The sequence below is a fragment of the Branchiostoma floridae genome, unplaced genomic scaffold (genome assembly GCF_000003815.2).
Source record: "Branchiostoma floridae strain S238N-H82 unplaced genomic scaffold, Bfl_VNyyK Sc7u5tJ_1563, whole genome shotgun sequence".
Lineage (NCBI taxonomy): Eukaryota > Metazoa > Chordata > Leptocardii > Amphioxiformes > Branchiostomatidae > Branchiostoma > Branchiostoma floridae.
In genome coordinates this window covers 1-21,436 of record NW_023365761.1, presented here as the reverse complement: position 1 = coordinate 21,436, position 21,436 = coordinate 1, and the positions used below count along the sequence as shown (strand labels likewise).

Here is a 21,436-nt window from a genome sequence, read left to right as displayed (position 1 = left end):
TTTCTCGACTTTTTTGCCCAATTCTACGATCCCCACAACCCCATATGGAGGCCTGATGGAGGCAAGTGGAGGTGTAGCGTCTGAACTACGTGGCGTGTGAGATAAAAGCAGCGAGCTCTTAAAGTGAGGGACCGTCAACAATGTGGGCAGAGAGGTTGTTCCACTAAGGATTTGTCCTGGTGTAGTATGCAATACTTCAATGTATAAGGAAGGTGAATACCATGGAATGTGGGTTATGCTTATGGTGGTCTACTTTGCATAAGCAATGTAGATCATATTTCTTTTGTGGCAAACGGTATGACGCCGTTCCGTACATTCATTTTATGGGGGCGAGTTACATCTTGCATTTTCTCGAAAATGTTGCCTTTCTTGTTACTTTGTCATTGATGTGATTTGTCTTGAAGTATGTCTTGGAGGTCACCTGCACCAGCACGAGGTTGTGCTGTTTGGCGCATGCGCAGAAGGCGACGCTGACGTAGTGCGGCGTCTGAAGAAGGAGCTGTCATGGCGCGTCATCCCTGGTGACGTCATCGCCAAGAGGAATGGCGCCGTCCTTGTGGCGTGCGGAGGGGGAGACGCCGTCTGGATCTCACATCTCAAGGTGAAGTCTCATGTCATGAGAATTCTTAAAAGGTAGCAGAACGTAATATCTATTCGTGACACCCATGGTCTATGACGCGGGTACATAAAGTATTACGGATAAAAGGTGGTCTGCATGCTCTTTATGTAAGGCGTAGGCAACCTATTTTCATTTCCGGTAACTCGTAGGGAAAACCGTCTTATCTACGTAATTCGTAGCGAGTAGACCGAATTTAGTGTAATTGCCTTCCTTGATTAGCGTAAAAGTCGTAGGGGGTTCTTCTGAATTTAGCGTAAATCGTTTTCGGGACCCCCCTTGCTGACCCTCATAAAACTGTTGAGTGCCCTCTTAGATTTATTGTTATTCTTATTCCAGGAACCCCCATGGAAACCATTGATCCACTAAGATCGGGGTGCACCCCTAACCTTAGCGATTAGTGCTGTGGGAGGTGTACAGAAAGTGCTAAATGAAACGAAATAAAATGAAACGTTCCATTTCCCTCAATTTCACACTTTCTGTACACCCGTTGTATGTTATAACGTGCTTAAACTATGATACTCTGCCCCCCCCCCAGGCTTCCCCCAAGAAAACCAGTCTGAAGCTTCCCGCTACATCTGTCCTTCCGTCTGCTGACGTCACGTCCCTTCCCATCAACCACTGCGACCCCCTTCCTTACGGCACCAGACCCAAGACGTTCCAAGACGTCTGGACGACGCGCCGAGACGGAGTCTGCTACGTGCACTTCGACTTCTACAACGGCGCCATGAGTACTGAGCAGTGCAGGAGGCTGGAGCGGGTTCTGTTGACGGTGGGACAGGATCCGGACAGTTCCATGGTGGTGCTGATTGGCGGGTGAGTTCACTAACTTATTAACTTATCAACTTCACTAACTTAGCAACATGGTGACGGTGGGACAAGATCCGGACTGTTCCATGGTGGTGCTGATGGGCGGGTGAGTTCGACATCTCTAACCCATTAACTCATTAACTTCACTAACTTATTTACTAACTTATTCACTTAAACTTATCAATCTTGTGACGGTAGGACAGGATTCGGGCTGTTCCATTGTGGTGCCAATGGGTGGATGAGTTCCACTTCACGTTCTCATTAACTTATCAACTTCCACTAACTTATCAACTTGGCGATCCATACTGTTCCATAGTGGTGTTGATGGGCGGTGAGTTCGACATAACTAATGAACTTTACTTCACTAACTCATTAATTCATCAAATTTACTTCCCTACCTTATCAACTTATCAGTCTCACCTTTCTCTCCTAAGTAAAATGTTGATATTAACCATGTTTGGGTGTAGCATGTTGATACTTGCCATATTTAGGCATAACGTGCTGACGTTAACCATATTTGGTCATAACACGTCTGATGTCTACCATATTTAGGCATAACTTCTTCAGCAACGGGATCCACCTGAACGTCATCATGAGAATGCCGAATGTGCCGTTGCCGAATCTTGGGCTAACATCACAGCCATCGATGACGTGGTGAAGGCGATATTCCGCATGCGCAGTAAGGTGACGGTCGCGGCCCTTCAGGGGAATGCGGGAGCTGGCTGAGTCATGATGGCGCTCGCTGCGGACCAGGTACCGACAGGACTGCCTATCTTCCTCTTTCTCCTATCTCTTCTCCTTTCCCTTTTCTCTCCCATCTCTCATCTGTTCTCTTTTCTCTCCCATATCTCCCCGTTTATATCCTCTCTCCCATCTTTCCACCTTTCCCTCTTCTCTCCTATATCCTTTTTCTCTCCTATCTCTCCTCCTTTCTCTTGTCTCTCCCATCTCTCCTCCTTTCCCTTCACTCTCTCTCATTTCACCTCATTTCCCTCTCTCCCATCTCTCCACCTTTCTCTCTTCTCTCCCATCTCTACTTCTTTCTCTCCTCTCTCCCATATCTCCTCATTTTCCTTCTCTTCTTTCTCCCATGTCTCCTCCTTTCCCTTTACTCTCTCATTCACCTCCTTTCCCTCTCTCCCATCTCTCCTCCTTTCTCTCCGCTCTCCTTTCTCTCCTGGCTTTTCTCTACTCCTTCCCCACTCATCTCTCCTCCTTTTCCTCCTCTTTCCCATCTCTACTGATCGGGTTCCACACTCCAGTCTGTCACCAGTGGAAGTATACCCATCTTGTTAGTGAGAGAAACTGGTACAGGATTAGTTTTAGGTTCTTAAATTGCCTCCTTTTCTTCCATTTCCCTTTCTTCTTCTCTCATTCTCCCCTTTCGGCAGAGTTTGTTTCTTTTTGATGATACTTTGAAAGCCATGACCTCGCAAAACCTACAGTACAAAAAGTAAAGCTTGCGGTCAAATATCAATAAATATCCGTGTTTCCGCAGGTCGTGAGTCATGCAGGTGTGGTGCTGAACCCGCACTACCGCAAGATGGCGCTTTTCGGGTCCGAGTACTGGACCTACTCCCTGCCGCAAAGGGTAGGACTCAACATGGCGGAGGAACTGACCACACGGCTGCAACCAGTGTTGGCCACGGAGGCCCGGGACATAGGTGGGTTATGATTTATGGTTATAGGTGGGTTATGGACATAGATGGGTGTGTCAGGGACATGTTGTTCGTCCGTCGAGTCGACGAAGACCGCTTTCGTCATCATGAGTGGGACATGAGTGGGTGGGTTATTGACACAGATGGGTGGGTCAGAGACATGAATGGGTGGGTCCCTAGTTGCATAGTTGGGTGGTTTTGGGGCATAGATGGGTGGGTTGTGGATATGGGGGTTATGGACATGGATGGTAGGTTTATGAACATGGGTGGGTAAAGTCATTTATGGGTTATGGACAGGGTGTTAGGGACAAGGGTGAATTAGGGCCATGGGTGATTTATGTACATGGAAGAGTTATGGGCATGGGTGGGTTAGGAACATGGGTGGGTCAGGGACACGGGTTAGGTCAGGGACATTGCAACGTCTGGTATGCATGGGTCTCTGGTAGCATGGGTGTGTCTGGGGCATGGCTATTTCATGGGTCTGTAGTAAGAATGGGACTCCGGAGTGGGTCATCAGTTGTATCATGGGTGTACCTGGGTAAATTATTGATCTGGGTGGGTGAGAGGCGATGTGTGTTGCAGTCAACGGTTGGGTTACTGTCGCATTTGTCTTGTCACGAAAATGCAAATTTGGCACCCAGATAGTCAGATTAAACGTTAAACGTCAATCGACCCATTCTGGTACCGCCACAAGAAAAGACCGTTATCTGATTACCACCTGACGCCTGACACTTGCATCATATCAAGCAAGGCAATTTGGCACGTGGTCATTTGCATTTTCGTGACGAGACAAATACTGATTGCTCTGTTTTATTCCCAGGTATGCTAGATGATGTCCTCGGGTCCAACGCGAGAGAGCTGAACGCCCTGATCCACCTGAAGTGCCTACGCCTGCGCGCCGAGTCTCGTGAGATTCTGCGGAGAAAACAGGCCATGACGTCATCGCTCTGGTCCATCCTCGAGGAGCATCGCCACGAGGAGCTGGAGCGCATGCGCCTCTGCTTCAACGACAAGGAGTACCATGGCAGAAGGGAAAAGTTTGTTTACCATTAGTAGAAAGTAACTTGACCCACAGTAGTCAAATAGTAGTTAGTAATTCAGTAAAAAAAAGAACGTCCTTTAGTAACATGTTAGTATAACCAAGGAGACTATTATCAAGATTGATAACTTTTAGCTCCTTTGTATAACTTTGTCAACGTGGGAAGTTTGGGTTCCGCTTGTGTAAACAGTGGTAGCTCCTGTGGTCTATACTCTTAGCCTCCTTCACAGATTTCTTGGGTCGCAAGCGTTCACTTTTTGGGGGGTGGAGGCGATGTGTCGGGTTCTGTGTTAAAAGCCGATCAGGTTTAACGTTACGTTACGTGCACCTTAGAAAGAAAGACATCAGAAATCAGTGCTCCTTCCAAAAATGTAAACGCCCGTGCACTTCAAGAAGTCAGCGAAGAAAGCTACAGAATACTTTCATGATAAAAATCCGTTTCAGTGCTCAGTATACGATGTGTCTTTAGAATAGAATGACGATTGCTCCCCTGAGACACTTTGTGCGACGACCGCTAGGAGGCTCTGGTTTACAGAGAACTAGCTGGAAATGGTTTTATGATGTGAAAACTATAATAATAAGTCGGGGGAAAGTCGAATGAGTATTGTAACGTTGCACAAAGCATGGCAAGGTTTTGTCTCATCAGAACTTTACATGATCATTTTATCTACTTTTATCTATCTCAATAATATTTTAGAACCTTAGAACTGTAGTGGATTGATACTAGGTAGTTTCGTCGATGAAGATAATTTTAAAATATTTTTTTGTGTTCTGTTTGGCTAATCAATGTGCTTTCAATCTACGTAGCCATCGGATTGGTAGTCATAAAAGTATCGAACATGTTTTTGTGTGTTTTAATCTGATGGAAATTTAAGATCTATCCTACGTCATGTAAGTGTGTAGTGCTTTGTTGTTGCTGTACCTCAAAAGGGAAAGTAAATAAAGCACGGTTTTACAATGTATATAAGTCTCGTTTTTGCTGTTTCTTCTTCCATTCCAAACAAATAGGGTCAACGACCTGGACAAGAATATACAGAGCATACATTTGTTAGGCTCGACCATGTGAAGGTACACGTCATGTATCCGTTTGCAAATTTTACCTTTTTAGTTACTTCGGAAAGGAAGGTCACCTCCTGACGGAGTATACACAAGTTTTGGGTTTGGCGCCGCCATTTTAGGTCAAATATCATTCGGAGCACCTCAAGCCGGGCCCCATGCTAAGGCGTTTGGTGCAAAAACAAAGTATAAAATCTTTGAACTTTGCATTATCTTTGCTGGCAATAACAACAAAAACATTTTATCAAACAAACGTTTTTACATGGCAACCGTTGCTATCAAACATTCTCCGTCGACAGCTGGTACCCTTAGTTGAGTGTTATGCTGTTCGCAGCTGTATCTCACGATCCCTTTGTGAATGTTGCATTCATACTTAGTTTGGCATGTCTTCTTCCCGTATGTATGAAATTATGCACATTACCTTCAGTATGAAATCTAAGTGGTCAGGAATCTTGAACAAATGACTATACACACAGAGTACGGTATACCAAAGAACAGATTTTTTTTTCATAATTGTTCTTTCACATATTTTTCCTTGACTTTGGAATTTACTTCTATGACATCTGTATCCGTTTTCAGATATTATGTTCTCAATTCACGGCATATATGCTCATTTTATGGCATATATGCCCATTTCACAGCTGCTTTATACGAAAACTTTTCATTGGGATCGAACGAAAATTCCAATCAACGTGGCTTTACAATGGTAATACGTACGCGTAAACATTAACACACAACTTACGGATAGGTGAGTTCAGATAATTTTGCAAATGAACTTATTTGGGTCATGTGAAACGAAGTGTACGCTTAATTTTCAAGCTGATGACTTGTTTATGGTTTTCTTTTGTGCGTGTTTTATGTAATTACGTGGTGTAGGTTACCGTGCCCTTTTCCAAGCTGGAGTTGCTTCCCAGCTTTTGGGGCATAGGTACGGGGCATAGGAAATATAATAAGGACAAAGGTTACGCTTACCTTTAAAACCCCAGCAGATTACTTGTTTTTGCTTCCCCTTTGTCATGTTTTATCTAATTAGGCCACACAGACTTAATTTTATGGATGATATCCTCTGGTGATGCCAAGACTAATGCGTTCGGGCGAAAAATGAAAATCCAGCAAAGAAAATGCTATCAAAACACAGGACTAAACATCCAGTCCATTATTTCCCAGCCTATGGGAGACAATTGTCGCCATCGCAACAATTTTTGTTGTTGCAATTATTGTTTAAATATGGTAGCAAGAACACTGTGCCCCAATGCCCTGACCATACACTGTTGAGCAGATCCTCTGGCAAGTATAAAATTCAGATTCACTAGCGAAACTATTGGGTCACATGTGGCCACAGTTTTTTTAAACATGCGAAAATCAATGCGCGCACGGATGTCATCCACAAAATTGCGCATGGTAGCATAGGATAGTATCAAAAGCTGGCAGAGGAGTGCATCCGGTCTAGGAGTACTAGACTAAGTGTATATGCGACCCGAGGAGCCCGTTTGACTCCCTTAGCCCTATACTCCTTGGCCAGCTTTGATACTATCTTATGGCACCGTAGAATCTGCTTGGTATTGCATCGTTTTAAGGTCACTGTCAATGTGTTCTTGTCGAAATTACGTATTGTAACGTTAGAGCAGTTTGTATGGACGGTATGGCTTTTATTATTTCACAGGGCCCATTTAGGTTAAACCATTCAATGTCAAAGACAAAACGGACCATCCAGTTGTTAAAAGTGTAAAAATTTATTTTTATTTTTATTGATATAACGTCGTTTTTTAAGACATATAAAAGACCACGAGTATATAACATTACATCGTCACAAATATGTCGTTCGACACTGAACCTCGCTTTCAAAACCTTGCATATAGCACAGATGCTAATCTGGCAGGCAACTACTTGTATATCTGTGTGTTCGTGTTTGTATGCGTGTATGTGTTTGTTTGTTTGTTTGTTTGTTTGTTTGTTTGTGTGTGTTTCTTCCAGCAACGCTTGGAATCCGGTTGAGAATTTTACAGAACCTTGTCCCTTCTCTAATTAGAAAAACACTCCATTCAGTCTGCGTAACGTGTTTGGGGCACCGAAATTGAATTACTCTTTCAGGGGGGTCAGCAAATTGGTAATTAGGCAACTTTGAATAGCCAGGAAATTCAGTTTGCTTCTTTCATAATCAGCAAAGGAGAAAAATACTATGCAACAAACTATCGCACGTCACTCAGAAGTAAACCGTCTATGGTGGTCCAGTTACACAACTACTGCCACAACGTACGTGTTTCTTTGGACTGGAAGCTGCCCTCGTGTCTAGCGCAAGAGGTAAAGTTTGCACGATGCAAAGTAAATAGTAAATAGATAATTGTGTTCATGACTGTATTTGTTCTTACAACATTAGGCATTTTGGAAATTTCGTTGTTTTGTGGTATCTGTATTTTTCAACCACACTGAGCAGGTTTAGCCACCATTCAGCGTAACACATCGACTTCTGTATCCTTATCTGTATCTGTACCGGTATAACCACCCTTATGAGCGTAATACGCCAGCTTCTGTATCTGTACCTGTATAGCCAGGCCCGGCGTTTGCCAATCATAGTCCGCAGTGTAGCCACAGGGTATTCATCCCATTTTTTCCAATTGTGACCATAGCAAATGTTTTCTAAATCCTTTCAACTAGCTAGATCGACAATGAATTACATGATGAAGACGAGCGCAATCTGCCTGCTACTGGTATCGGTGGCAACCCTGACAGCCGCCGCTCCTGCATCCGAAATTATTGTAAGTACCCGTTATATCCAAAGCTCTAAACCTTGATTTTATGTATAATCTCCAATTAGATGTTTCGCCAGCATAATCATACCTCTATTTACCAGGTTCCACATGTCGTTGAAAAACTAGTAGAAATTGACCATTTATGATAGACAGAAAACACACCAGATGAGTTAACCAGCCCAAAATAGTCCCAATAGCTAGGTCGCGATCGTCAACTATAGTAATTTTTTTTTTCATTTTTATTTTTGCTAACTTTTCGGAGTGTGTATTATCTTTCTATTTGGCTAATTTCTATAGTTATCTTTCCAGTGACATGTGGAGCCTGCGAAAGCTAGCAAAATCGTAAACAGTACAAATTCAGTCCTATACAGCGACTGGTGGCAGTTTTGCCACACAGGAAGATTTGACTGAGAGCAGCTTTGATGTCTACTGGGTTCTAAGCTACCCAAATAGTGTGATTTTTTTTTCTGTCTACTTGGTAAAATTCCAACTTCGGCTATGTGCATACCTCCCTCTGGGATTGATAACGAAACTACTGCTCCTGGTCAAAATGTGCCTTTATGTGAATAACGACAAGATAATGTACCCGTTGTATCCGACCCTACTTGTGTAATTTCATTCCAGTAGCTATAGATCAGTAGTAAACACTAATCCCGATGACTATACTTATTTAGGAGGCACAGCACACTTTCTCCTTCTGCATTGAAAATAAAGTTCAAATTAATTTAATGATTCTAGTCAATTTTAACATTACCCGGAGGCCTTTAATTATTTCTCATTCTCCAAAATATTATATACGGTACTACTGTACATCTATAAGCAGGATAAGGTTCAGGTCCGGACTGAACCGGACCTATTTTTATGAAAACACCCCCCCCCCTCCACCAATCCACCAACACACAATCTCAACAGCAAACTGACTATCACATATATTCAGATGGAGCAACTCCCACAATGCTAAAATAGGTAAGTGTATAAAAGACTGCTTTGTCATAAGAAAAAATGTCGAAACCCATAATTAGCCCAACTCGATTGTAGTACAATATCAATGATTTAGGCTAGCTCTTATTGTTCTAGAAATTAGGATGTCAAATTTCATTCTAAATTCATAATCTACATTATGTACTATGTTTAATATTTGTTTTACTTTTAGTAATTAGGATGATAAGTTTGTTTCTCCTTTTTTAGCCATACATTGTACCGTGTACGATCGTTGCGCAATAAAGTTCCTCTTCTTCCATATAAGGTAGTGAAATTTGTCATTGTAAGTAAATTAGTGCTTAGTGCTTTCGATTCCCCTAATATATGCAAATCTGCGTATCATCATCAAGTCTACAAACCTGGTGAAGGATGTATGCAAGGCGGGAACGGTGTCGCTGACTGACGTCATCAAAATCGCAGCGGAAGCGGAAGTGACGAAACAGGAGATGTCCGAGATGAAAGCCCTGCTGAACAAAAAATGCCCAGAAGACAGTAAAGATGACGTCATTACCGTCGGGTTGAGTACGTTTGTTTTTTTACCTCTGAGTATTTTGACAGCATTTGAATATATCTGTTGATTATTCATGATCTTTTAGGCCACGTTGATTTGATTATATGGATGACATCTACTCGCGAATCAATATTCATCTGTTGGGGGTAGTGTTACAACCCACTCAGCCCAGTCCTAAATGCTGCAACCCCCTCAGTCCAGTCCTAAATGCTGCAACCCCCTCAGTCCCTGGGTCCAACATGCTGCAACCCACTCAGTCCCAGTCTTAGGCCATGTGTATTTATAGTGTTTTTAATACTGATATGATAATTAGTACATATTTTATGTACGTGAATAATTTACATGAATGGTCAAAAATTGTAAGTATTTTATCATGCGTTCAATTAACTATTTAATAATAGTAAGAAACGATGATTTAGAAATTGCAAAACACTATACCAAAGATATAGATGTTCAGAATATCTTCTCTGATTGATAATAATGAAATGTGTCGTTTGCAGACCAAATCGGACAGTTGCAGAAGCAGATGTTGACTGACATGAAGGGACTCACCAATCTAGTTAACAAAATGGCTTTCGAGAAAGAAATTGGTGGACAAGAGGGCACTGAAAATCAAAATGGCGGCGAACCATCTGATCCCGTGACTCGGCCAGCGCCTGCGCCAGGAGACACGTGCTTCACAGCCGAACGTAAGATTGAGAAGACTTCATTCAGTTCTCACTTTGCCCTTAAAGCCATAGGAATGCATCATGAATTGACTTTCTAAAAATGCCTGTCGTTGACCATGTAAAATATTCAATACTTTAAAAAAGAAAGCTCTTCTTCGTTGGTAGAATCCATAATACTTCGTTCCAACCAAGGAGCTTTTATAGAAGTGAATCAAAGGTGGTAGGAAGACGGAATCTGTCACCGGCATGGCTCAGCCCCACGAACCCTCTCTGACCCGTGACGCTAGAGGATCCCGCCTTCTTGCCACATTTGATTCACTCCTGACGTCATTATCGTCATCGCGTTTCCGGAGTAGTAAGCTCTTTTATATAGTGACCTAAACTGTCTCAAGATCCCTGTCTTTTTTCCATGCAATTATTTCATAATGTGTGTCTTTTCTGAAGGGACCTGCTACACCGGCTATGGTCACTACTACCGCGGTGAAGTAAACGTCACCCGTAGCGGGAGGACCTGCCAGGCCTGGACCGACCAGTCTCCACACGCGCACACGAGGTAGGTGTCTGTCCCATTATATATTGAAAATGTAGGTCTCGTAATATCCAGATTGGTCGCACTCGCCAAGGTGTCCATATTTTGTTCGACTTGTTTGGGATAGAATAAACGCATAACTATCCAAAACGGGGTACTTTTGCTCTCGACCTGTTTGAGATATCGCGGATAGTACCCAGAGCTTATCTGTTTGAGATACAACAGTATAGTTACCTTGTAATCGCCACCAAGCCACTTACAATTAAATGATAGAAAAATCCCACCGCTGCCACCAGTGTAGCGTCAGAGAGTGAGAAAGCAGGCCTATTAAGCAGAGGTATATACTGAGGAGTTTCTACGATTCGGATTCAGCTCTACAATAGAAGAATAAGATTATCTAGAGGGTGTAAAAGGTGATACATGTACTCTTTGATGTTTCCCCCTATCGACAGGACAACACATAACTACCCCCATGACGACCTGGTAGGTAACTACTGCAGGAACCCTGACATAGAGTCCATGCCGTGGTGCTACACCACGGATCCAGGGACTCGTTGGGAGGTGTGCGACATCTCGACATGTTAGTGAGACAGAGGTGGGGAAATATACGTGTACGTCTTAATGCTAAGGGCATATCCACACCTATCTAACATGGCGGCCATGACAGATCGAAAACGAGGCCAATGCATCCTCCTGTACGCAGGGACATCCAACGATGAAACCGCCTGACTGGATGTACCCTGCTGTCTCAACCGTCACTCTTATCTTAGTTCCTGACCGCCTAGCTTACAAATATTAATGAGCTTACTTCTATACATTGTACACACACCTCGTATGTAACATTATCTGCGGGGTAACCTATATCCGTTGGTCTTAAAGACAGAGTATTTAGGGATCAGGTCGACGGACGGCGGTTTCAAACTGCATGATTAAAAAAAACATTAAATCACAGTCTGACAACTGGACAACGCTAAAATATGGTTTAAACATATTTGAAAACAAACAACGGATAAAGGTCACCCAACAGATAAAGGTAATCTAGCGTTACACACATGTCACCATTGTTTGATGTACTCGTACATTTCTAATGTCTTTTACATGTTTTAACTTGTTATGGACACTCGAAACGTAAGTGCGGTGTTCAATATCTAAGCTTTGTGTTACAACATTAGTATTGCGTGTACTTTTCACATATTATTGTTTCTAGTACACTGACTCTTTGTTTCGTTACTTTAATTTAATTTGATTTATTTGTTAGTCCGTATCTGATCATGAAGTCAGGGCTATCCAACTAGCCGAAGGCTATGAGTATGGCTACCAATGGCTAGGCATGGTGACTGAACAAGATAAAACATATAACACAATTAATATTGGTTTCAAGACACGTAACATGTATAAAACATGTTACTGACAAAAGATAGTGGATACTACAAGTGCCACTGACGAAAGATAGTGTATACTAGTACTATCTGAAACGTCTGATTCTTTCCAAAATAATGTCCAGTTGCTTGAGTGACTTCTATATGGTGTATGTAACGTTATATTAAAGTACGAAGCGCATATATATTTTTACGTAGATTAACTCGTCTTAAGGTTGATTTGCACCTCCTTGCCTTAAGCAAGCAAGATTAACATCATAACGTTACAGGTATCCAAAGCAATAGGTTATAATGATGCCAGATGTCATTTTGTTTTCATTCCTATCCTTTATGAACTTCGAAAAATTGTTATTGATAAGTATCCTGTCCAAATCCATATGTATTGTCTCTGTTTTTTGTCAGCAGGGCTAGCCCTTTGTAATAGCCATAGGCTAGTTGGGCAGCCCTGGCTGTGTGTCCCGAACAGCCAAACCAATAAGTAAATAAATAAATGTCATTAAATTTTTGTGCACAATTTGAAATAGTTTTTGGCTTCCTTTCTTGTGTGTTTCAGTCGGCATATCTTCGTATAAAACATATTTTCTTAACTACTAGTAAATGGTAGATGAAAAGGTAAAAGATTTAACGTTCCCCTTCGTAACCTGGATGGTATGACCCAGCCGGCTACGTCACCGCGTCCTTCACCATAGCAACAACCTAATTAATATGCTAATGAGCAGCCCAGGAAGTGAGGGCCAACATGGCGGCCGTCGCCAGGGTTTTGCCTTAGCGACTGTTCAAATATTCGTCTTTGTCACCTCTGTCTTTTATTCCTGGCCTTTAAAATGGTCACGCAATGTAGATTGTAACTTTGGTTTCGCAGACGTGGCATAAAAAGTGCGAAATATTTCTAATTTTTGTAGAAAATGTGAGTATAATGTAAGTATTTGTCCTGAAAATTATAGAATTTCCGTCCAGTGTTTTAGTGCCAAGTTTTGACCCCTGAGATTTAAGCGAGAAAACGTCTCCAAGATGCCGCCAAAAAGTCCGAAAGGAGGACGAAAGTCCCCGAAAGGAGAGAAGGGGAAGAAAGGAAAGAAGGGAAAGAAGAAGGGAAAAGAAGAGGAGAAACCAGAACCAAAGTAAGTGTGACGGAATGTTAGTCGCGTTTGTTGACTGTTGGTGTGTGGGGTAAGAGTGGGAGGGGGGCGGAATATTATGGTTGCCTTCCACGGCGTGTTGTTGGCTCTATGGTAGCTTTGTGGACTAAAACGGGAGAGGAAAAAGGACAAATTTATGTTTCCTCTCCATAACCCGAATGGTATGAGAGCGTACGGAATATTATAGTTGCCTTTCACGACTTTGCTAACTCTATGGCAACTTTGACATTTTGAAATTGAAATTTCTGCTTCTCTAAGAATCTATGAATAATTTGCTATCGTATACAATAGAAACTCAAATAGAGTTGCAATAAAGAAAATATATGTGCTTTATAGTTAGAATAAATCTACAGACTCAACTAGCTAAACAAATGCTTGACATTTTTCAAGGATGATAAAAATGTTCATTCGTGTATTGTTTCAAAGGTTAATTACCCACCTTTCATGCTATTAAACTAATTGTGTCAACTTAGTGTTTTATGATCATTAACTCATTTAAGATATGGACAATTAAAACCTTAGATGCTGTAAATGCATTTAAGTTCACGGGGATTTACTTTCTCGTAAGAGGAAAAATGGAGTGTTCGCAGTGGTTTAGTTAATGGTAGCCACATACTTTGATGGGTAAATGTTCGTGGTGGCTTTAAGTTTGCGATGAAGGGGCCTCCGCAAAAAACGTGAACATAAAACTACCGTGAACATTTCAGCATTTACAGTATATGACAGTTTTATTCATCAATAATATTATGTAATGTTGCATGTATATATATTGTATGGAAGCATTTTGGCCATATCTACGGTGCTGGCCTCTGCAGTAGCTATGCATATGTACAGTATTTAGCAGTGCAATGAAAGGTACAAAATCATCTTTTTATTCATACTTGACAAAGGGCTATACAATTATGCATTGACTGTTTTTACAACTAAGTGAATGGTAAATGGTTTGGTGTTTTAGAATTCTCTACAAGTACCCTTAAATTATATATATAGTTACATTAAGTATACAAATATGTGGCTTCCAGTGTAGAATTGTTGGTACACACTCGCTCACTATCCGGGTTATCCTTTGTTCCCGGGATGTCGTTTAGGTCTGTTTGCTTTTGTCCATCTGCCTCTGTCAAGGGGGTTGGCTTTTTCCAAGTCCAGTTTTCTAATAATATCTTCCTTGACACTGTCTACTCATATTCTGGCCTACTGCAGATAAGTTCATGACAGTTTCTTGGGCAGTTGTAATGATAACATTTGATTATGATTTCCAGGATAATCAAGAAAGACATAGCAATTCAGGCGCCAACGCCAGACATTGCAGCGTTACTGGAGGCGCCGACACCCACCATGTTGCACGAAAAGCTGGTCCAGTGGGTGTTTGGCGAGCTACGCGACCGTCCGGCGGAGTTACGTGACCGTTTACTGTTCCTGGACCTGGGGCAGCACGGGTTGGAGGGGTTACCGGACAGGCTCTGGGAGTTAACAGACCTGGAAGAGCTGCATCTGGAGAAAAACCACCTCAAGGAACTTCCAGACAACATCAAGGTTTGTTTTAGGCCTCAACAATTTTATTTTTTTCTCGGATTCCCCTGTCCATTTTGTGTCATTTTCAAAAAAATGTCATGAGAAAAAATAATACCTAGTACACTGTCAGGTTTTGCTATCACAAACCTGTAAGTAGTATTGCCATTCAGAGCCACATACACATAATTTCAGTCTAAAAGCAATGCCTTTTATTTAGAGCATTTTAATAGAAACAAAGGAAGGGGTTCATTGCATAAGGGGGCCACTGAACTCCTCAGGCTGTTGTTATTTTGCGTTCCAACACCTGAAACACCCTCTGTCTGCTTGCAGAAGGACCTGTTGTCATTGAACAAGAGCTCTAGAACTGAATCGTTAATTTGCTCATTAACACCAGTTTAAATGTGCAGGTCTTCAGACGGGTAGCAGAAGCGAACATAGGAGCGAGCTACTAACCGTATAGTACCCAGGCTGCTATTGTACTTGGTGGTTATAAGGTCCTTTTTTCCCACTCTCTAGCTCTTAAAAAACCTGACCACCCTGTATCTCCATGGTAACGACCTGGAAACACTTCCCCCCGAGGTCGGGCAGCTAGGTCATCTGGAGAGTCTGGATGTCAGCAATAACCCTGAGTTCAAGATTCCTCTCGAGGTGAGCGGACCTTAATTGTGACACAGTCTTGGTAATCTGATGACAACTGTCCATTCAATTTTGTGACGTTTTGTCCATTCTGAGAAGCAATATTCTAGACTGATAATCATATCTCTGAGCTCTTCCAGTGGTGCTTGAACATTTGCAGGAATTCTATGAAAAATGCACAAATCAAAAATTTGCAAATCCTATTTGAAACGTGCAAATTACTATCTGTGTGAAGCGCACAAATCTTATTTGATACACACAAATCTTACATTGTATAGCCTGGGTACTATCATGTACTAGTACTAGCCTGGCACAAAAGGACAACAAATAGTTCATATTTTTTTGGACTCCTTGGAGTCAGAAGCAATATTTTGTATTACTGTTGACCTTTGCCCTATTTTTGCACAGTGAGAACAATAAATTCTGGGCCATGTGGATAGGTGGTCACTATATACAGGGCTCTTTTGATTGTATCAATGGGAAAGTTATCTAAGTGGTCCTTATGTAGAGGTGGTCACTTGTACAGGTTTTACTGCATATTAATGGCCAGGTGATCCTTATGTATAATAGAGTCTAGTACAGGTATGACTGTGTCTTGTGCTACCAAGCATATTGCGAACATTTTTTGTTTCCCTGTCACAGCACCTGTTACAGCTGCGGCAGCTGAAGGTGCTGCGGCTGCACAACCTGCACCTGGGACAGGTGCCTGAAGACATCCTGAAATGGCTTCTCAACCTGGAGATCCTAGGTAATGTTGTCTTGCCGAATCATTTAGCAGGGCTCGAAATTCATTTTTAGAATTAGGTGCACTGGTGCACCCAACCTAACAAAATTTTAAGTTAAGTAGAATGTCAGAAAAACATAATTACTTGTACTTCCTTTTTTTCATAATTAGGAAAACTAGATAGAAATACTTTCAGCTAAAGAAAATTTTAAATCAAAGAGGCAGAGCAGTTGCCAACGGAATAACCAGTTACCAGCACAATTTTTTTTAATGTGACGGTATTATTGCACCTGGTTGAATTGTAAGAGTTGATGTTACTATGAGTACTTCAAGATTCACATCATTCTTAACCCTCTCAACACGTCATAAAATTTTTTCCTGTATACCATATACGACATATAATTTCAGTCTATACAGGTGTCAATTAGTACTTTTTGTGTATTATTATTACAGCTGTTATGTAAGGAGTAGATTAGGAAAACTATATATTGCTGGAAAGCTCACAGAATGGCCTTTCCAAAACAAGCAAAATAAATATCATACCATCAATCTGAGGACAGCAATCGTCATGGAAACCACTCAAAAACACATTTGCATCACTCCCAAAAAAAGTTTCACAAAAGAAAATATTTGGCTAGAGTTTTTTGTGTCATTTATCATAAAACCATGTAGAAATACTCAACCATACATACACAATGCTGGTATGCTGTTAGAATGACCAAAAACTAAAAATCAAAGCATGATTTCAAATAAGTTCAGTGTTGACAAACAAATGTTACCCCAATAAACAGTTGTGCCCCCCTCCCCACACCTGTAGTTGTACTATTAAAATAATGAATATGCCTTGTGCTAAATGGCAAATTATTTTTCTGGATGTTCTCCACATATCAGGGAGTCAAATAAATCCATTTACTATGACTTGGGTAGAGAAACAGGTATCAGAGTATATAAAATGTCAATTTGGACCAGTGACCTCTCTGACCTGACCTGGACCTCCTTCTGCCCCAAGAAAAACAACAAGGAAGCATGCATGTAGAACTCATTAGACACTGTGATATCAGCTCATTTGATCTCAACAAAAACAGCTGGGTGTTTGCCTTGCTGTCCCTCAAGGATTTCCCTGTCATCACTCCTGTAAGCCTCCAACAAAATTATCCACCAAACTGTCTCCATTTCTGCTAAATTTACTAAATAAACCTGTAGAAAACTGAAGCCAAAACACACGCTGGAGGCCTCAGAAACAGGGCTCAAATGCTAGATCCCTTCTGGTTGGTCAAAGATACAAGCATCCTGATTGGCAGACTCTGCCAATTTCCCATTTCACAGTAGTCAGTTTGAATTTCCCGCCGGAATTAAACCTGAAGCCACGATCGTGGCTTCTCGTGTCCTATGGGAAAGCCATGATAGTGGCTTCTCGTGCTGAGAGGGTTAACAACAAAAGATGAATAGGATTGACATAGACGAACAAATGAATAAATAGATAAATGAATGCTAGTAATGATATTTGTTGTTTACACCCAGGTCTGAATGGAAACCAGCTTGTTGATCTCCCCATATACACCGTCCGACTGAACAAACTAAAGGAGCTCCACCTCCGTAACAACAACTTCTCCACCCTCCCCGTCCACGTGTGTTCCCTCTCCGCGCTAACGACCCTCGACCTTGAGGGCAACAAGCTACACGACCTTCCCAACGAGATCGTCCAGTTGGTCAACCTCCAAGAGGTGTGTTAAGGATTGTTTTTCACCTTGTGGCACAAGTTTCATTGTTGTTTCTGTTACAGTGGCAGTAGGGGTGGGTTATTGTTGCACCAGACCAGAAAAGCCAGACCTGAAAGAAATTAGTGGACTCGATGTTGGACTGATTAGAAAATGAATAGATTATAACGACAGAATGTCACACATTTTGGGGTAGTACACGAAAAAAACGAGAGAAGTGTCTACCTTTATCCACGGGGTAACATATATCCGTTGTTTCAATATACATGTACATGTATTTAAGGATATTCAGTCTACGGACGGCAGTGTTTTTAAATTGCAATTATATTTTCACAATTTTGCAACTACTTTCTGTCAACTTGATGTCCCTAAATAACCTGTTTTAATAGGTTACCCCACGGATAAATGTGAATTAGCGTTAACTTGAATTATGCAAAGGAAATAACATGTACCACAGTTAGATATAGCCTTGAAATAACAAAAAATAACGTTCTCTCCTCTGCCTCTCATCCCAGGTGTATCTACAGAACAACTTCTTCCACCACCTTCCCGTGCAGCTCTGCGCGCTCGGAAACATCGCGGTCCTCGAACTTCACGGGAACCACGTGAAGGAGATCCCTCCCGACATCTGCCGCCTCGCCAAGCTACGCGAGGTCAACTTCAGCAACAACAAGATCGAGAAACTCCCGAAGGAAGTCGGCGCGCTGGTCAACCTCGAGGTGTTGTACGCCAAGAGCAACTTCTTGAAGTCGCTGCCGAAAGCGTTTGGGCGTCTCCAGAGGTTGCGGTTTGTCGACTTTGCACAGAACCGGTTTGAGGAGATGCCGGTGTCCCTTTGCATGCTGGGTAATCTGGCGGTCCTGGCGATGGACGATAACAACTTGTACCACATCCCGAAAGAGGTCTGTATGCGTATCTGCATCTTTATACTATTAGATGGTATAACTGCCCTTCAGTGCAACACACCAGCTTCTGTATCTGTATTTATACAGCCAGTGTAACTGTCTTTGTCAAAACACACCAGCTTCTGTATCTATATCTCTACAGTATAACTGCCCTTTAGTGTAACACACCAGCTTCTGTATCTGTCTCTGTACAGCCAGTGTATTAAACTGCCTTTTGGCATATCCCATGCACCAGCTTCTGTATCTATATCTGTACAGCCAGTACAACTGCCCTTCGGTATAACACATCAGCTTCCATATCTGTATCTGTACAGCCAGTATAACTGCCCTTCAGTGCAGCATACCAGCTTCTGTATCTATATATGTACAGCCAGTACAACTGCCCTTCAGTGCAACGCACCGGCTTCTGTATCATTCTGTATCTGTACGGCCAGTATTGGCGTAACACATACACCAGCTTCTGTATCTGTATAGCCAGTATGAACAACCTTGGGGCATAGCAACAAGCTTTTTAAATTGCAGGCACTCTGGTATATTACTGTGCTAAATTTCACTCTACGAAATCATAGGTCTAAGAAAATTCAAAGTTTTGAACACATTTGTCCTCAGTTGATAACTTTGGTTCTTGAAGGTATGAATATTTCTTGTTCAAGGTGGCCAACTTGAGAAAGCTGAAGGAGTTGGGGTTGAGCGGAAACGTCTTCGAGAAGTTCCCAGAAGCTATCTGCAACCTACCAAGCTTGGAGAAGCTCTTCCTTGGACAGGTGAGAGTTTGCTAAGATACCTGTGAAATAGGTATCGTAGACAGTTATCATGTGAAATGATCATTGTTCTGTACTTAAGTGCAAAAAGATGAGCTTAACATTAGTTCACCTTTATCCATGAGATATCTATATCAGTTTTCTGTTGTTCTTTGAAAACAGGCCTTTTTAGGTACTATTGTCAAGACGACAACCAGTGAATACAAACTGCAATATTTTCAATATATAATTGCAATTTGAAACCATCTTCCGTCAACCGTAGATCCCTAAATGCTGTTTTTGGAAACAATGGATATAGGTTACCCTATGGATAAAGGTGAGTGTTAACAAAAAAGCTTACAGAAGAGTTTCATTTAAAAACACTCACAAAGTTCACTCTACAATTTAAAGGGGAATGAACTTTGTGTGTGTTTACAATAACCGCTACGATGCAGATACAGACACATAAGTCATCACTTTTCCCCAAAAAGATTAATTTTATGATACTGCACTGTTTATAACTATTATCTTACAGTTTTGACATCTTTTTTTCTTGACATGCAGTGGTCATGTGTTGTTTTTTTCTTTATTTTATTGTTGTACTAGAAGAAGTCATAATGTTAATGTACTTAAAAGCCATAATGTTCAACACGATGAACGTGGGCTTCCGAGGAAGAAGAAGAAGAAGATAGTTAACTTTGCAGGATTTCTAAGAATCTTGTAGTTAATGGAGATTGTTACAAGTGGTTTCCTTATGTCTTGGTTTGACCGTTTTCCTTCTTGTATCTTCTGCATTTGGAAGTCAAGTACATACCGTGGATTGTTGGTAAGACTTGGGGTGTAGTAGAGATAGGAATTGTCACTGTGGTGTAGATATTAGCACACCTTTGGTGCAATAACACCAATCTGTAGAATGTAGTCTTATCTGGACTTCACTAGGCCCTCTTGTAATATGATAAGGGGTTATGAAAAGTATGATTTGGCAAAAATAAGGTGACTGATTGGATAGGGTGTAATGTTATCATTTCTAAATAAAATCCTATGGAATCAATTGCAAACTCCAGAGGCAATGGCCAGCATACAAAAATGTGTACTCAGTCACATTTTTGTGTCATATATTGACGTTTAATTTTTGGACAAGGGGGGGGGGGATTTTAGTCCATCTCAACAAGCAGATTTAGGAGTGGTGGGTGCTGGAAACATGCAATCCTGGTTTATTCTGCTTTAGTATATGTTATGAACTGTTAGAGTAATATCATCTCAATGTACTTTCACTCCAAATACAACATAGTGTGGCAATGTTGTAATTAATATGTTTTTGTCACATTTTCTCACTTAAATTTGGTGATTAAAACAGTGAGTTATGATTTAGATATTCCAAAATATGCATTGAAGTTTAAAACTCCACAAAGTTGCACAGTACTCTAAAATCTTACTTTAAAAGTTCTTACAAGGATAATGTCTCTATCTACAGGACCATGGCCAGCAGTTGACCTCCGTGCCCAGCACCATCAGTAAGCTGACATCATTACAGGACCTGTGTCTGGAGTACAACGCACTGACGACGCTACCAGACTCCATCAGTCAGCTTCCGGCGCTGTCGCGTCTGTCATGCCACGATAACTACCTACAGAAGCTGCCAGATTCCATATGTGAACTGAAAGGTTGGTGCTTCTATTTAACAAGAATACAGTTAAATTTGCTCAAGAAGACCACTATAGGGACCAATAAAATCTGTTCTATCTGTACGGGTTTACGGAAAAGGCTGGGCTGTCTACCTGGGCTGTCTACCTGGGCTGGCCATCACGTAAGGCTACTTGGACCTACGAAAGCCCATTGGGACAAAAGCTATTTTAGCAGTAGGGGTAGACAGCCCAGGCCCAGCCTTTTCCGTAAACCCCTATCTGTACAGGTGGTCTCTATAGACAGGATCTTAATGCTAGCTCATCTGTGTTGGTAGTAATCATAGTACATGTACCATGTACAGTTACTGTAGTAATCATTTACATCAAGGCACTCTAGTCATCACTGAACAGAGACGTTGTTTTTCAAAACAGCACATTTC

General features: G+C 41.6%; 3 protein-coding genes across 4 annotated transcripts; all 3 read left to right on the top strand.

Moving 5' to 3' along the window:
- Positions 1–14: 14 nt before the first annotated feature.
- Positions 15–5,049, top strand: LOC118408259 (hydrogenase maturation factor HoxX-like). 2 transcript variants are annotated; one of them, XM_035808923.1, is made up of 5 exons: positions 15–601; positions 1,155–1,532; positions 1,979–2,179; positions 2,925–3,090; positions 3,905–5,049. In XM_035808923.1, exons 3-5 carry the CDS (start codon positions 2,156–2,158, stop codon positions 4,135–4,137), a joined length of 423 nt encoding a protein of 140 aa, XP_035664816.1. In that variant the 5' UTR covers positions 15–601; positions 1,155–1,532; positions 1,979–2,155; the 3' UTR covers positions 4,138–5,049. The 2 variants fall into 2 exon arrangements, with proteins under 2 accessions (XP_035664816.1, XP_035664815.1); XM_035808922.1 differs by having other exon boundaries at positions 16–601; positions 1,155–1,432.
- Positions 5,050–7,384: 2,335 nt separating this feature from the next.
- Positions 7,385–11,345, top strand: LOC118408260. The gene is made up of 6 exons (XM_035808925.1): positions 7,385–7,480; positions 7,839–7,935; positions 9,261–9,432; positions 9,922–10,110; positions 10,534–10,642; positions 11,071–11,345. The coding sequence occupies exons 2-6, from the start codon at positions 7,846–7,848 to the stop codon at positions 11,201–11,203; spliced, it is 693 nt and encodes a 230-aa protein (XP_035664818.1). The 5' UTR covers positions 7,385–7,480; positions 7,839–7,845; the 3' UTR covers positions 11,204–11,345.
- A 1,358-nt stretch (positions 11,346–12,703) lies between these two features.
- Positions 12,704–21,035, top strand: LOC118408261 (leucine-rich repeat and IQ domain-containing protein 4-like; the record flags this gene model as incomplete). Its single annotated transcript, XM_035808926.1, is given in 8 exon segments — positions 12,704–13,118; positions 14,396–14,669; positions 15,165–15,296; positions 15,927–16,032; positions 17,530–17,732; positions 18,242–18,628; positions 19,285–19,395; positions 20,846–21,035. Coding segments are annotated over 8 exon segments (1,513 nt in total), but the record flags the coding sequence as incomplete, so codon positions are not given.
- Between the last annotated feature and the right edge of the window lie 401 nt (positions 21,036–21,436).

Bases quoted from the DNA above. Each gene is read 5' to 3' on its own strand.
- LOC118408259 (XM_035808923.1), top strand. From the start codon at position 2,156: ATGATGGCGCTCGCTGCGGACCAG. The intron at 2,180-2,924 runs GTACCGACAGGA...GTGTTTCCGCAG, and splicing joins TGGCGCTCGCTGCGGACCAG to GTCGTGAGTCATGCAGGTGT. The intron at 3,091-3,904 runs GTGGGTTATGAT...TTTTATTCCCAG, and splicing joins CACGGAGGCCCGGGACATAG to GTATGCTAGATGATGTCCTC.
- LOC118408260 (XM_035808925.1), top strand. From the start codon at position 7,846: ATGAATTACATGATGAAGACGAGCGCAATCTGCCTGCTACTGGTATCG. The intron at 7,936-9,260 runs GTAAGTACCCGT...ATCATCATCAAG, and splicing joins CTCCTGCATCCGAAATTATT to TCTACAAACCTGGTGAAGGA. The intron at 10,111-10,533 runs GTAAGATTGAGA...TCTTTTCTGAAG, and splicing joins CACGTGCTTCACAGCCGAAC to GGACCTGCTACACCGGCTAT.